Source organism: Centroberyx affinis, unplaced genomic scaffold (assembly GCF_046629955.1).
Source record: "Centroberyx affinis isolate AG114_WGS23_722 - 3 ecotype Tasmania unplaced genomic scaffold, CSIRO-AGI_Caff_v1 ptg001013l_1, whole genome shotgun sequence".
Classification (NCBI taxonomy): Eukaryota; Metazoa; Chordata; class Actinopteri; order Beryciformes; family Berycidae; genus Centroberyx; species Centroberyx affinis.
The window spans coordinates 42,320-58,417 of NW_027279575.1; the positions used below are offsets into that span (position 1 = coordinate 42,320).

The following is a 16,098-nucleotide window of genomic DNA, read 5'->3' on the forward strand; positions in this document are numbered from 1 at the left end:
TGTTTTTCTTAAAACAGTGGGGTAAGATAATTTCACTTGTGTCCAATGCATTTTCCCTTAGGCCTACTGAATTTTATTTTTAAAGCAACCAAAGCATCACACTGTGAAAAATGTGCATCTTCACAAGTAATTTAGTCTAGTAGGCTATCACCTATTTTGTAGTAGTAGTTTATAATCTCATTTTCACTTCTAAAAAGCGAGGAAAAAATGCCAATAGTATGAGATAGGCTATTTTAGGATTTTTTAGAAACAATTGTCAATATCTTGAAATGAGGCAGAACAGGCAGATCCGTCCAGTAGGCCTATCAAGATAATGTCACTTTATTCAAGATTTTTTTGATCCTTTGATTTGATCTCAACCGACCACACACTGGCAGATTTATTTCCCACTTGTTTGAAGAAAAAACAAGATTTTAAGCCTCTCTACTACCAGACTAAATAACGTGCTAAGATATTTTTTTGCAGTGCAGAAGGAGTCTAGACTCCAAAAAGGGGATTTGGCCATTCGCTCCAGCACGTTGTGAAACATTGTAAGGGATCTGCTTTTCTTCTGGGGAGGGTTTAAATCCGATCCCCTTGATGCGTGGGGAGAGCAAAGTGAATTAGAGATTGAGGTGGGAGGCTGATTAACCCCCCCCTCCCTCGCTCTCTCACTCTCTCTCTCTCTCTCTCTCTCTCTCTCTCTCTCCCTTTCTCTCTCTCTCTCTCTCTCTGCTTCTCTCTCTCTCCAACCGAGGCCCCGGAGTCGAGATGCAAAGAAAAGGAGGAGACAGAAAGAAGATATCTGAAAAGCTGCCACGAGTTCCCTGTCACACCGCCTCCTGCGTGGATTGAGCTGTGGTCTTTGTTACCCACAGGCATGAATACTGAGTGGATGTAAAGAGAAAAGGAGAGGGGGGGGGGGGCGCCGGCATCTGGGAGCACCCAAACCAAAAAAATCACTGGAATATTCCTATAATATTCCTATAGGGGCTTATAGTGTGTTTTGTGGCCTTATTGCACTTTATGGTATTTATTGTATCCTATGGCACCACTATAATCTGGTATACCTATAATATTCCTGCAATGATCCTATAGGGACTTACAGTGTGTTTGTGGTGCTCAATAGTGATTTTATTTCATATTTATAATGCCCTGTGGTATCTTGTATCCCTATAATATTCATAGTAATATTCCAATTATAAGTCCCTATTATATTCATATAGTGTGTCTGTAATACGCAGTAGTGAACTTTGTGGTGCCTTATTGTACTTTATAGTATTTATTATAGTATCTCTACAATCTGGTGTCCCTACATTATTTACTATATATTACTATAGGGACTTATAATGTGTCAAAGTTACTCAATAGTGAGTTTTGTAGAGGTTTTATTGTACTTTACTATCTTCGGAATCACTATAATATCCCTTATAATATTCCTATAGGGCCTTGTCTCTTTCTTACTCGGTGGTGAGTTTTAGTGTGATCTTATCGTTTTATAACATTCCTATAAGGACTTATACCTTTGCTGTGATATTTGCATTGTATCCTTTTACAATTAACACTTGCTTGCTCTACACACAGCGGGTACAGACACACACACACACACACACACACACACACACACACACACACACATATATACAATGCGCACGACTGTGAACAGATCCCTCCCCCGGATACAATCACCTTTATGCAAACACGTGGGTCTCTGTCTGCCCACTCAACCTCCTGGAGTGGGAGGGGGTGGGGGTGGGGGGCACAGGTGTCGTAGGGGCCCCCACCCCCCCTTCACACACACACACACACACACACACACACACACACACACACACACACCAATGGCTGACACTGAAGATCGCTGCAGGCCAAGGACCAGAAGGGAAAAGAAAGATAAACAGGAAGAATTTAAGAATTTTGGCAAAGTGCCTCTATTAGTCCAAATTTCCTTCGTCCCTCATGGAATAAAGAGGAATGCATGTCGTGTGTAATGTCGTGTGAATGAAGTATTTTGGAACTTTTGGTGCGTAAAGTGCAGCCGGCCTGTGCGTCAGAGCCCAAGACACCTTGCACTGCAAAAAAATATCCACATTAACAAGTCATTTAGTCTAGTAGGCCTATTGAATCTTAAATGTTATTTTTCTCTTAACATTTAGTGAAAAAGCGACCTGCTTTGTTCTGCCTTATCTCAAGATATTGGCATTTGTTTCTAGAAAAGGCCTGAAAGGTGAAACTGCGTTGCAAAAAAGTGGAATTATCTCACCCCAGTCTGATTTTTTTCTCGTTTGTTTTAAGGAAATTTTATATTTTAAGTCTCAATGCTAGACTAAATGACTTGTTTAGATATACATTTTTTTGCAGAGTGCTGTTTTGGATGCTGTTGAAATAATTCCTCGCTGCTACAAGACAATTTGGCCTGGGCCTAAACCTACACAGACGTGAATTCAGGCGTCCATTCGTCACGCTAGGTAAAAAAAAAAAAAAATCACGCTTTTTGGGGAGGGGGGTAAAGGGGGTCAGGGAGCTTTAACTCGGTGACAAAGCCTCATTTGCAGGTCAATGCGATGGCACACTCGCCTCTCCTCTCCATCCAGCTCGCCTTTGTTCCCCGTCGCCTGCGCCGATGCCAGATGGTCATGGAAAATGCTAATTCCCCTTGGCTGATTTTCCTCCTTTCTATATTTAATTGCCGTCTTTGCAGACTGTCCCGTTAATTGTGTGTTTTGAGGGGAAAATGCGATTTGAGGTTTTTTTTTTTTTCGTTTTTTTTAACTAATATGTTCAAGGGCCACGTTTCATGAGAGACGTTATTTCATTGAACCTCTATCCCTGGATCTAAAATCATTTGCCACCTAAACTTCCAAATATCGACTAAATTTCTGGGGGAAAAGTGGAGCAATGACTGATGACTGACAAGATCTTATTAATTAGCCATTGTGATTATTATTAGACGTAGAGTTACCAGACTTCCCTGCACCAGCCGCACTCAGATTAGAGGGAACACTGGGCCTGAATGCTCCATAGATTTGATTTAATACAAATACTAATATATTTCTTGCAACTTTTTGCTTAATTTTTGCTCTCCATTATAATGATAAAAACTACGAGATCAACTCTGGACCCATTTAGGTTAAAGTGCAGTGAGAACCCACACCATCATACATTACATACATACATTCATTCATTCATTCACATTTTTATGAGTACACAAATGAAGCGATCCCTGTTACCTGTATAATATTTCGATCCTATAGTTTATGATGCAGCATAAGCACAATTTACATTTCTATAGGCCTTGCCAACACTTCAATCCAACTAGGGAAATAAAGGTAAAACCATCGTTTGTTTATAGAATAGAGTTTTTTAGACTGGTATAAATCTTTAAGAGGTAAATTCATGCATAGTGTGTCATAAAATTGCTGTGAATTATATGAAAATGGGGTCTTTTATAGAAAAAAATACTGTTTTTCTGAAAGTATAATTGGTTTTGTTTATGATAATCGGTGTTTTCCTCATGCTGATCACCGGCTAAAGGTCATATAGTTGAACCACCTTTTATTTACCAACATATCACTGAATCTAAAATAACTCGGTTTTGATGAAACTGTAGCTGCAGCTGTTTCTAGGCCTTTACATCAAACATGACGTTAGATGTGTGAGCTTGGAAGAAATTAAAGCTCATCTTGCTTCCTTTTACCACCTGATTAAAATAATTAATATTTAATTGTTGACTGAAACGAATAATGTGGATGTGAGTTGGGTTGAAGGTCAGACAGGGTTGGAGGCTGGTGGAAACATGAAGCAGATTTATTCTCAGCTGTGCTATGGTACTGTGGTTATTTTCTATTATGGTAATTAATTAGGCCTTAACGTTAGCTGTGGCCACTTGTCTTTAAACGCTTCAAACATACAAAATGAAAGAATCAAGTTTTAAGCAGCGTGTACGGGGCATATCTATAATTTCAAACTCACTGAATATTCAGGCCTTGGTTTAGATTATTTCACTAAATGCTCATCTCATTCTGTCCAAAAATTCAAAACTTTACACTAGGCCTATGTAAATTGTGTGATACAATTATTTTGTGTTTTAAGTGGGATTTCATTTCGTTACTTTTATAACAGAGACTTACGCAGCTGAAGGCTTTATTTCAGGCCTTAACCTATGACCTTTTTCCACAATGGATCAAAATCAGTGCCTTTTTGAGAAAACGAATGATATTTTCATATCTATTTATTCGGACAAATTTAATATAGTTACACAGGTTTGAAGGTAAATAAAGAAAGATGACCCTTTAACTCTTGAGGGGGACTTGAGCCCTGAATGTGTCCAGTCTCCAACACAGAGGGGACTTCATTAAAGTAACACATGAACAGCTGTTGTCTTTAACATGTAAACTATTGAGATTTTAAAACTACATTGAATGGCCCTGCAGCTCCCCGTGGGCATATGGGCGTTAATTAGCTGGATATAGCCATAGATTAATTATAATATTTTTTTCGCCCGTTCGTATCAATAGAGCAGCCAAACAAAGTGTCTTTTGTTCTCTGATGCAGGACATTCTGTGGCTGACTGAATGGGTCTTGGCTATGTCTACATGGATTTGCCATATGGCAACAAAAAGGAAAGAATGGAGCCGGGGAGCGCTTTGTGTTGGAAATCAGAACAAGGCCGTCAGAGCTTATGGCTGCATAGAGCTGACAAAGTCACTCTGGCCATCAAAAGTCTCCAATTTATCAAAACATTAATGTCAGATAGTCAGGGCTATTTAAAAAAAAAATGGAGAAAATGGAAATTATGAAATTGAACTTTGTTGTCTATGCGTGGATAGGCAGTCCAGGCCCAGTGCGCATGGGCATTCAGACAGTGCATTTGCCTTCTTTCAATTAAGGGTAAACTTGCAAGTATGACCTGTTGAATGGTTTGTTTCAATAGACGAGGACAATTACAAAGACTAGTAGTTTTCTTTTTCTAACTCTGGCAGGTGGCCTCCACGCCCGGTGTATCCACGGCGGGGTAAACAGTGTGTGTGAGTGGGTCTTTAGAGGGCTTGTTGAGTGCGGGTGGATGTGGGGGTGTCTTCGCGGACAAAGCGGGGATCCAAAGGCAGCTGCTGCTTCTTTAGAGGGGCGAAAGGGCCTTTAAATCCCAGCCTATATCCCGCAGCTGCCATGCTGCCCAAGGCTGCACGTCTGAATGCGTTTTCCCCCCGCAAGGTCTGAGCCTATAGAGACGGGACAAGCAAATATACAGGCGGACCAAAGTGAAATCAAATGTACCTGTGTCCTCGGGGGAATGCAAGTGTAATAAATGTCCGCGATAACATTGGGGTGTATTGTGCTTTCCATGCAACAATAACCATTTTCTGACAGATTTAGGCTACTTGTGCGCATTGGAAATTATAATCCCCAATAGTCATTTGGTTTTACAGCCAATAGAGCTGCATGGGCAGGTCAGTTTCACTGTAGTCCAATTCTTTCTTTTAGGAATTAGAGATTAGGCAGATCTGTGATACTGGGGGCCAAGTCATGTTTTAGTCTTCAATATCAGGCAAGACAATGGCGTCTAAGGTTAGGCTATTTCAGTTTCAGGAATAGATTAGTTTGATGCTCCCAACTCAATATTTACTACAACAATATTCAGTATAGGCCTAGTTCTACAAGTAGACTACAAAGAATGAGCTGTTGGACAAAAACACATCAACAAAGATGATTATATTTTAAATGAAAAATACTTTATTTGCATCCTTTGCCAGACGTAATGAGGGCAATTTTATGGAAAACGGCTCAGAAACACAAAGAAACCTATTTTTCAAGTGTGAACTACTATGGAAAGCTACATGATTGCAAAACATCACAATAAAAAAATTTGTAAATAAAATAAAAATATGCCCTTTGGCTAAATCAACAAGGCATGTAACAAATATAAAGAAACATAAATAAATTATAAGTTAGAATAGTCTTAAAAATATAAATTTACAGAAACCAGGCATTTAAACAGAAATAGACATTTATAGGCTATTGTCTCTATAAAGCTGTACACTTTTGGCCAGTGTAGACAATTTTAAAGTAATTTAGGATTGCACAGATGTTAAAACATTTAACACTGTCGAGTGGCTGTATGCAAAAGCAACCATGAATGCTACATTTGTACTGGATAGAAGTCATTCGGCGATTTCCTCTCTCTCTCCCCTGACCGTTCAGTCCTGAGAGTCCGGGGTTCAGGCTGCGCTCCGCCGGTCCGCACCGAGCCGGAGCAGCGGTCGGGTTTCTCCCACCGTCCCCGGTTTTCTCCCCTCTTCTCCGGCGAAGGAGGGGTAGGGTGGGGGGTAGTCCTCCTCGAGATCCTCAAAAAAAATGCGTGGCAATAGTGCAAAACACCTGAGGGACGAAAAAGATACTATTAGATCATTTTTCCCCGAAAGACGACAAAAGCAAAAGCACGGAGACAGCCATTCCGCAGAAAGACGTGAGTCAGCTTGAGGAAACAAGAGACAGCAATCTCAGCAGAAGGCGTCACCCTTTACCCAAGCCTTTTCCCGCCACACCATGACGCAGTTCCCCTCCCCCAGCCTCTAGTATTACTGCTGCTACTACTATTACTACTATCACTACTACTGCAATTTCTCCACGACTGGCCAAGCCTACTACAAACCCTCCCAGCCCCCATTCACGCCTGCCAGTAAACCTATACACCAATAATACAGATAATAACACGGAATATACAGAATATTATAAGGCACACTCATAACCCACAACATTACATGTCTTAAGTGTAACGCTGTAACCTAGTCATATTAGACCGATACGTGAATTTAAACAGGGTTAAATATGAAAAACAAAGCTTCATACCTTCAGCGAATTCTCTTTCGTGGAGTTTGTTCCACGGGGATTGGAGACTTGGAGTGGTGGCAAGCGCTCAGATCAGATTTTGTGTCAGCAGCCCTCTTTCGTTTCACGAAGAAGTCTGTAGGAAAGGAAAAAAAATCACAGTTAGACATCACAGACTTTCTCGTGGAGTAAAATTACGCACAGAGGCGAGCGAGCAAACAGGGAATAATTTGGCTACAAGACGCATTCCCGTTACTCATTCCCGTTTATTCCCCGTGCGTAAAAAAAAAGGTCATAGGCTATAGGTTTTCTATGTCTCGACCAGTTTGTGTGATATTTACCTGTGATATGTGTCGTGTTGATCTCAGTAGTGGCCGTCCTCTTGCGTCTAACACACGGGACCTGTCTGCCAGTCGTTTTCCCTGAGTTGAGCTTGTCTGTGCGATTCTCCTGGTTGACTTCGACCGGGCAGGGAGTGCTGCTGCTTTCTGGGGCGGCCAAGCGGTCCAGTACATCCACAAGAGGGGTTTCTGGGAGGCCAGAGTCCGAGGAGGGCTTCGCCTTGACGGGCGTAACAACCACTCGGGTCCGCCCGACCTGTACGGAGTCCTGGTAGAAGACCGGGGTCGTATCCACGGGGCTCTCCTCCCACTCGTAATCCCCATCCAGCGGGGTGTTGGCCTCAAAATTAAAGTTCCACTTCTGCTGGTCCCTCTCGGAAATCTCCCGCAGCTTGACTTTCATCTCCCGGTTCAGTTCGTCGTGATCCACCGGTCCGAAGAGGTTGCGGCAGACCCCGGTGCGTCTGTGGAGAGGGAAGGTCCTCCTGGCCACCAGCCGCTCCAGCGCGCTGCTCGATAACTGGACGTTGGACATCTCCAAACCTCTCCGAAAACCCAGTTAGAAACGAGTTAGGAAGCAAAACACAAGATGCCCGATGTGGTCGATTGATCCCTGATGTGAGAGTATCACGGATTGTTGTTGTTGTGTGTGTGTGTATGTCTGTGCGTGTCCTTGTTTGTCTGTTTCTTTACGCCACACAATCCTGTTTAAATGTACCTTCGCTGTGATTCTCGGAGTATATAACCTACCAACAAGTCGTCGGTCGTAGCAGCCACCTCGCTCGGCTCTCTCATTGGTTGCTTTAGATCCAGCCCTCTCCAGGAAAGCCCACCTCCACCCTGATTTCCCATCGGCCCCCGGTGCCAAGTTGGCCGTGCGCCGAGCAGAGCGCAGCGTTTTGGTTTGTTCTCGGAGTGTCAACCTTCGGATGAGCATGAGCGGCCTTTCCCAATGTCAGCGTGAAACTGTTTGACATGCTTCTTACCTTTCCCAAATTTGGACTACGACCTACTCACAAACAGTCACTACCATTTTCAGCCAGGTTTACCAGTGCATTTTGATTGTTAAAATACGCGCATATTTCGGCATCAAATTCAATGTTGTTTGGCATCATTGATTAAAGCATGATTCAAACAGAAAGTGTTTTCGGTCTCAAAGCATTTTATCAGTGGGCAATACTATAGCTCAGATCCTCGTCATGTCAGCAGATATCAGTGGAAGGAATGGGAGGTGATGCAAGTTGCCGCAACAATAACAGGCATTATGCATCCGGCTTGGCTGCGCGTTCTTTAAGGGACCGAGGAGAGGTTTTATGCGCATCGTCTGTAGTCGTTAAGTATAACAAACGATGGTTGCATGGTTGTTGAACCACTCTTTTACATTTTCAGGATGGTAATGGTAAATTTCGAAAGTAACCCTTCATCCCTGGCTGTTTTGGTTGGGTTGTAAGCAGCCAAGTCCCTCTGTGCAGCAGAATCCGTGCGGACTGCTGAGGGAAGCAGATGTGACCTGAGAAGCTGGTCGGTGGTGTTTTGGCGAGAGTGAAAAGCGAGGAGTGTGTGTTGGGGAAGGGGGTGCAAAACTGTAGAAGAACTGTATAGTAACGTCCACTGTGTCCATTATCGGACACTGTTTAATTGGCTAGGTTTCAGTCTTTTCATTCGACCCCATCAATTTCATCAATATAATCACAAACAAAACAAAAAAAAAATCAAACTGTGAAAAAATCTTGGCCTGTGATCTCTTGTTACATGCCTACATCTTTATGAGTATGATCATCAAAGACTCAACAGCTATCTGATGTGTTTTTGATGGCAGTGTAAATGATTACAGATACTCTTTTTTTTTTATAAAGAGATTACTGTAATCCCGTTACGTGTAATCCACTACTTTTCAACCCTGACGAGGAAATAGTCTAAAATGACATTGATGAAAGAGACTTCATTCAGGCTTTTGCATGCGGAATTATCATTAAAATGTATTAAATTAGGCGTAAGTGATGCAGAGCATAGTTATGCACAAAGGTCCAAATATATAAACAGGCCAGAATCCCACCATGACGGAGCAGACAGCAGATATTTTGACTGCAAAGGGACTGACTGAGCGCCCGGACTGCTGACCTGAGATCAGTCTGGTCTCACTGCAGAGAGCACAACAGAAACAGACAACGCCTTTCCAGTGGATGAAAGGTGCAGCAGCGCCCCTCGGCGGCTTAAGGGAGGAACTGCAGTTGGGTAAAAACACCACAAGACAACAAACACAGATCATAAAGGCACAGTAAAACACACAACGGTCCTAAGTGGAGAGTAAGCCCACTTAAACTCAGCTGATCCACCTTTTTATTTTACCTACTTTTTTAGGCTGACATAAGTCTTTATAACCTGAATTCATGGTATGTGTGATATTTAGTAGCATCAAACTGATGTAAGTTATGTGAGGATCACTGCTCATTACAAATCACTGCATTATATACCATACACAAACATCTGTTGATAAGAAGAGACAGGGTCGATATTGCAATGTAGTAAAATGAAAAAACTATATCATATCTATGCAAAAACATAGCATATATACATGTACAAGAGGCTATACTATAATTGCATGTGCAGATTAAGCAGACTAATTTAATTACAGTGACAATACATGATTCCCTGGCAGGAAACTACTACTTTACAATTAGCCTACAATTTAAGAATTTAATTTACACTCTTATCCAGAGCGACCTAGTGAGCAGGAAGGGTTTCAGTGTGTTGTTCAAGGACACTTGGCTGTAGATGAACACACTTTGGCTGTGGACTGAATTTGTGACCTTTTTGGTTACAGGACAGTCTCTCTAAACACTGTTCATGTCTGTTTTGTGCTACCAGATGCTGAGTGTCTCTTGTTTTGTTTCCACTATGAAAACCTACAGAATTACCACCCTGACATCCCCATGTAGACAAATTAGATACAAATACATATTGGATTATCATTATGTAAGCAGTTCAGTTGGGTAAAACACTTATGAATGAATTGATGCCAATGAGTGATCAATAGATGTGAAATCCTATGGAAAATGGTTTCCTGATCACCAGTGGAGTCAATTCACTAAACTCTAAACTAAGGCAATTAAAGTTCCTGCATCTGGTGTTATTTGCCATCAAATCCTCCAATCCCACATATATAGACTGAATTTCTGGAGAAAATGTAATGACTGATGACTGACAATATATTATTATTTGGACAATGTGATAAATTATTAAATATATCAGCTTAGAGGGAACATTGGTCCTGACTGCTCCCCTGATGTGATTCTTTTAGATGTCTTTCAAATAAATTTCAGGTAGTTTTTGCTTGATCTTTGCTGACAAAAATGATTAAATCTAATTGGGATTCACTTATGGGGAGTGCCACACCCAACTGATGTTCATGCTCATTACTTAGGCGCTAATCAAAAGATGAATTTCCTAGTACCTGTTGATCTATCTGCTCTCTGTGATCAAGACAGGGGGAAACGTTCAGCTTTTCCGTGTGTTGTGTGTTGTGTGTTGTGTGTTGGCGCCCTCTAGTGGTGAAAGGTACTAGACAACATATGGCCTTTGTTTCTAGCTAAATCGTTTTAAAAGCAATGAATGCATACTGAAAAAGCTAAAATATCTCATAAAATGAAGTGTTTGTAAATTATCAACTACACCATTTGATCTAATATCAAAAAAAGTGTTGGTATGAGAGCAATGAGAAAGTTGCAACTGAAGGATTTCAGGTTTCATAAGCATCTAAAATCATAAGCATCTATTGACATATAGTAACTATATACTATGAACAGCTAATAGAGCTAAATAGATACTTAATAATCTAATAAAAGCAGCTCAGACAGATGTTGAGAAAAATGTAATCAAACTAGCATTGATTTCTTTGATTTCTTTTAGTAAACAAACAACCAATGAAGTAATTGTAAAATGGACGTCATCTAGGTTTGGTCTTATCAGAAGTCTTAACTTTTAATATAGCTTTTACCTATAGCAAAACTCTCCTCTCTAAATTATGTTTTTATTTCTTATCTTTTAAATTTTATTTTTGTATTTTGTCTTTTTCGTACCCTTCATTCTATGATTTTGTCTTGTTTTCTATCAAACTTTAATAGATTTGTTATAGTGTATTTTATTCAAGCTCTTTAATTCAAAGAGTCTGTGAAACACCTTCATCTATATATTCTTTGTAAACTGCCTTATATGTAAACAAAGACTGCTGAATTGATTGATGATGATGATGATGATGATGATGATGATAATGACAACAGACTCCAATTGATCAAGTTCAAGTCAAGTCAAGTTCATTTATTTATATAGTCCTTCATCACAAGCATGCTTCAAAGGACTTGTTACAAAGAATGCTTCAACAATTGGGCACAGAACAAATGGTGTAATGCAGAATGCAGTAAAATAAAAGCACAAGACACAAAATAGCATGTTGGACAGACACAGCAGGCCTAACTGTCCTACCTAGCCGAGCCTAACCCAGGACCTTAAACCTTAGACCCTCAGTGCATGCAAGGAAAAACTCCCAAGAAAAACTTATTAGGAAAAAAAATGGGAGAAACCTTGAGCAGCCGAGTCACAGAGGAATCCCCCAGCGGGACGGCTGAGTGTGGAACAGGTGCCGGGACAAAACAGTGACATGGACAAAAACAATGAGATAAGAAAACAGATGAGATAGAGAGAAACATGATGCGGTGCATGGAGAGATGTGACTCTGATATGATCAGATTTGTGCTTTTTCTTGATGAATTTACATACATTTCTACCAGAGGCGAAAGCCGTTTCACTTGTGTGACTAACATGTTATTTCAAGTCATATTATTCATTTCAGTTAGAGATTTTACACCAAGCTGCAGGTGGACTGCTTCGACACCTCAGGCTCAGTTTCTCGTTCGCCTTTCAGATATTATCAGCCGATGTTTTGATGTGGAAATGCAGAGAGAAAGTCCATATTCGTAATTTCAGAGGAGAAGAATCTCAAACAGGTACGACCGGTCAAGAAGTGTCATGAGCTGTTTGACAAATGCAGCCGCATGACTCTTTCATCCATAAAGACTAGTTTGTGGAGGCCTCTTACACACACACACACACACACACACACATGCACACACACACACACACGCACACATGCACACACACACACACACACAAGCACCTCCACTGGCTTGACGACAAACATGGAAATACCCTGGAGGCTAAGTGTAAGATCCAGTCTCTCCAGTGCAAGTTTCTACCCTGTGAGGTCATCTGGTAAAGCAGAAAAAGAAAAAACAAAACAAACCAAAAACAAAACCAGGTATGGACAGAAATGTTTTCGAAGGTGAAGCCCAAGGAGTCTCTGAATGTGTAACAGTCAAAGCCAAACAACAGATAGTCAAAGCCCCAATCTGTCGTTGCAGCGCTGTGAGTTTCCCAACTCACTGTGGACTTGTGTAAGGAGGCATGACAATAAAGTTGAATTAAATCAAACTCTGATGCTTCCTTGTGTTTTTCTTTGTCTTCATGCCGTTAGAGTAGAGTGGATTGCACTTAATTTACACACAGAGAATCAGACTCAGAATCAGTTTTATTGGCCAGATAAGCTTGCACATGCAAGGAGTTCGACTTGGCAGGTTGCTCCTGTACATAATATTAAATGTAAAACAACACAAAAATTATTTTAAAAAAATAGTTAAAAAGTTTAAAAGTATAGATTTAGGGAAAAATGTAGGTCTCTTTTTGAGATAGTATATGAAGAAAGTAGTATATTAAGTATAGGTAGTACCTATCAAAACAAAAATTAAAGTAACATTTTAAACAAAAGGGGGGTCTCTAATCCATACAGTATGCACATGGTTCTGTGTTGGAGGCTGGCTGATTGCACTGATGGGAAGCTGTGGAAGTCAGTAATAGAAAAAAACAAAAGAATAAACAGAAATATATACAGATGTAGAGAATATAGCATTGCGCTCAAGGGTATGAATAATTTATAACTATGCAGCCGGAACAGAGTTCAGTAAATAAGTACTGCTTTTATGTGCTTTCTTCTGTTGTTGTTGCTGTTGTGGACGGGTGTTTTTTCTATAACCTCCATTTCCAGGGTGTTTTTCCTCTTTGCTTTCATTTGGTTATTAAATTCTCTCCACTCCATCCGTCTGTGATGAAAAGTAACAGAAACAAACTAGACAAATGGATGCATTGAAAATGACACATCCTTTTTCAGTTTACCTGGGCTTTTGGACATTTCTGGTTTTATGGTTAGGACTATTATTAAACCCCATGGAATGTCATTACTATTGCTTTTGCCTATTGTTGCTTTTCTCTATAGAAAGTAGCTCCTTCCCAAATAAATGAAGAACAAAAAAGCAGCCCAGCGGGTGCTCAGAAAAATGAAGGTGCTCTTTGGTTTGGAAAAAAACGAAATAATTAGTTTGTGTAATATAAAATCATTTGTTTATAAATTATATATTGTATCATAGCTGAAAAAGCTATGATACAATATATAATTTATAAACAAATGATTTTATATTACACAAACGAATGATAAAATAACATAAATTATAGCATTACTAATAATTAGTAAACATTATTAATGATCATTTCATTGTTTGTTAACAGTAAAATAACTATTAACTAAAGTTTAATTAACTATCAATTTACCATTTATTAGTGATGGTTATTATAAAGTGTTACCAAAACCCCATATACATTCAAGAAAGGTAGCAAGGCAACTCTTCTTTGTTACAAATTATTTAAAAGCCTTTATTCACTGGCTAGTCCATTATGGAACAGTTAAAAATCCAAAACCCAACATCCATCAGAGAGAGATCTCTCCCTGATGAAGGCATGTCAGCCAAAACATGTTGGATTATTAACTGTTCCAAAATGGACTAGCCAGTGAATAAAGGCTTTGTAATTTTTGTCACAAAGAGCTGCTTGGTATCTTTCATGAATATAGCTCCGGGAAGTCTTTCGTAATACTTTTGCAGAGGCAAAGAACCTAATAGCCTAAATGATGAATCTGCCATCATCCACTGCTTGCACTTAACTTGTGCTGTTACTTTTCACTTTTGAAGATTATACATTATTGCTGTGTGCTGTTGTCTTGCTCTCCCTTGAACTATTTTTGGCGCTCTGCCTGTACTTAATCCATCATTTCAGCTGTATTTTACATTCTTTAAAAGTACTCTCTCCTTTCCAGCTCTTGTTGCCTTGTTCTGCTTGTAATTATTATGGGATTTACATATGATAAAGTTCTGCTCTAGATCAGAGAGATGAACAAATGACTAGAGAGTGATTACAGTTGTATTAAGAGAATATTTTGTGTTCATGAACTTAACATGAGTATGGTGTTCAAAACAGCAGCGAGCAGCTCATCCCAGAGTTTTGTTTTTAAATGCAAATGGCTTTCTATATGCCAGTCAAACATTGAAAAACAGAGGCCAGACAAAGAAGTCAAGCCTTGGGCTATAGCTGCCGTGCCGTTCATTTACCCTTACAATAATAAAACTTCTGTCCTCACAGTTTATTAGTGGCCATTTTGGTTCTAGGCTCTAAATGTGTCTCATACAGCCAGCAGAGAATGTTGCCTTTGGCTGTGGTAATTTTGCTCACAATAACAAGCCTTTCACAACCACATACACACACACGCACACACACACACACAAACTTTCATGTCACATTAACTCTTTGTCACTGTTTGTAGGTTCTTTTCTGGAAGGTCAGCTAGTCACCGAGTAAAATCCCAAGTCAAATATTTGCAAGTGTCCCAAACTAGGTCCAATCTACCACTAATATAGCACAGTGGTTAAGTGTCCTTTGCCGTGAATCCCCAACTCACTGGTACTGGTCTGATCTTGCACAAAACAGAGATAAAGGCCATTTTGCCGTGTGTGGTCGAATACAGCTGAGGGATTTTCCCAGCTGGAAAATCATCCCTCATGGAGAGTCTTGTGTGTGGGTCTTGGAGAGGCTGAACTCATTCCCACTCTAGGCAAAAGGTTAATGTTGCCCAATCATGACTGTGCTTGTTTAAGCTTTTATAAGCTTTTGACACATACAATTCTCTGACAGTTGTTGAAGAACAGAGTGTGGCTGCAGTTTGAAGTTGAGTTTGCTCCACCTGTGGTCAAGTCAAGCTGGTTTACACCCTTGGGTGAGTTCAAACCACACTGGCTGAGATGTGGTAATTTCTTTTGCAGTTTACATAAAATGGCTATTTTATGCATTTCTAGATCTCTTGAGAGGAAATATAGCGGCTTTACTAAACCTGGCCTGTAGTGATTATCATTTTTGGTTGGAGGATTTCATAAATGCATAGTAGACCATTCTAATCATTTTCTACTGCAAAATGTGAGTGTGCAACAAAAGCTGCAACTAGTATCTCATGCTAATTTATTATTACTGATAAACAATTCCTGGGTTTGTTTTCTTTAGTTTCTTATCATGACGGCTACTGTAGAAATGAACGCTCTTTTGTTTTTTTTTATTAAGGCTAGTGACGTCAGAAGTGTACAATAAACGGAAGTGACGACTTGCAAATCAGCCTCAACGTGTTATCAGAAAGACCCGTTTTTGGTGACATTTGTCGATATAAGTTAACCAATTAAACGGCGTTCTGTCGTAAAGTTATATGTATTTTAATAGAATTTTACTGTGAGGATTTCAAAGTTCAACTCTAAGCGAATTAAACGTTTGATGATCCTGCTGATCTGTAAACCCGCCAGATTGGTGAGGCTCCCTACCTGACAAGTGTAGCAGAAACTAGCAGAAACAAGACTTCCGGGTTAAATATTGTGGTTTCAAAATAAAGACGGGAAAACACCTTACCATGGATGGGTGCTGTTGTGACTTTTATTTTGAAAGCCGACACCGGATGTGTCATTGTTGCTGCTGGTGATAGTTTGACGCAGCCGAAAACACCATGCCCATGTGATGTGTGTCTGGAGCGGTG

The 16,098-nt window shown here is 40.1% G+C and overlaps 1 protein-coding gene across 1 annotated transcript; it reads right to left on the minus strand.

The window, feature by feature from the left end:
* Positions 1–5,689: 5,689 nt before the first annotated feature.
* LOC139646907 (cyclin-dependent kinase inhibitor 1C-like) lies at positions 5,690–7,870 on the minus strand. The gene is made up of 3 exons (XM_071522689.1): positions 7,149–7,870; positions 6,829–6,943; positions 5,690–6,357 (listed from the first exon to the last, which is right to left on the minus strand). The coding sequence occupies exons 1-2, from the start codon at positions 7,681–7,683 to the stop codon at positions 6,831–6,833; spliced, it is 648 nt and encodes a 215-aa protein (XP_071378790.1). The 5' UTR covers positions 7,684–7,870; the 3' UTR covers positions 5,690–6,357; positions 6,829–6,830.
* Between the last annotated feature and the right edge of the window lie 8,228 nt (positions 7,871–16,098).

Bases quoted from the DNA above. Each gene is read 5' to 3' on its own strand.
- LOC139646907 (XM_071522689.1), bottom strand. From the start codon at position 7,683: ATGTCCAACGTCCAGTTATCGAGCAGCGCGCTGGAGCGGCTGGTGGCC. The intron at 6,944-7,148 runs GTAAATATCACA...CCTTTCCTACAG, and splicing joins CAACACGACACATATCACAG to ACTTCTTCGTGAAACGAAAG.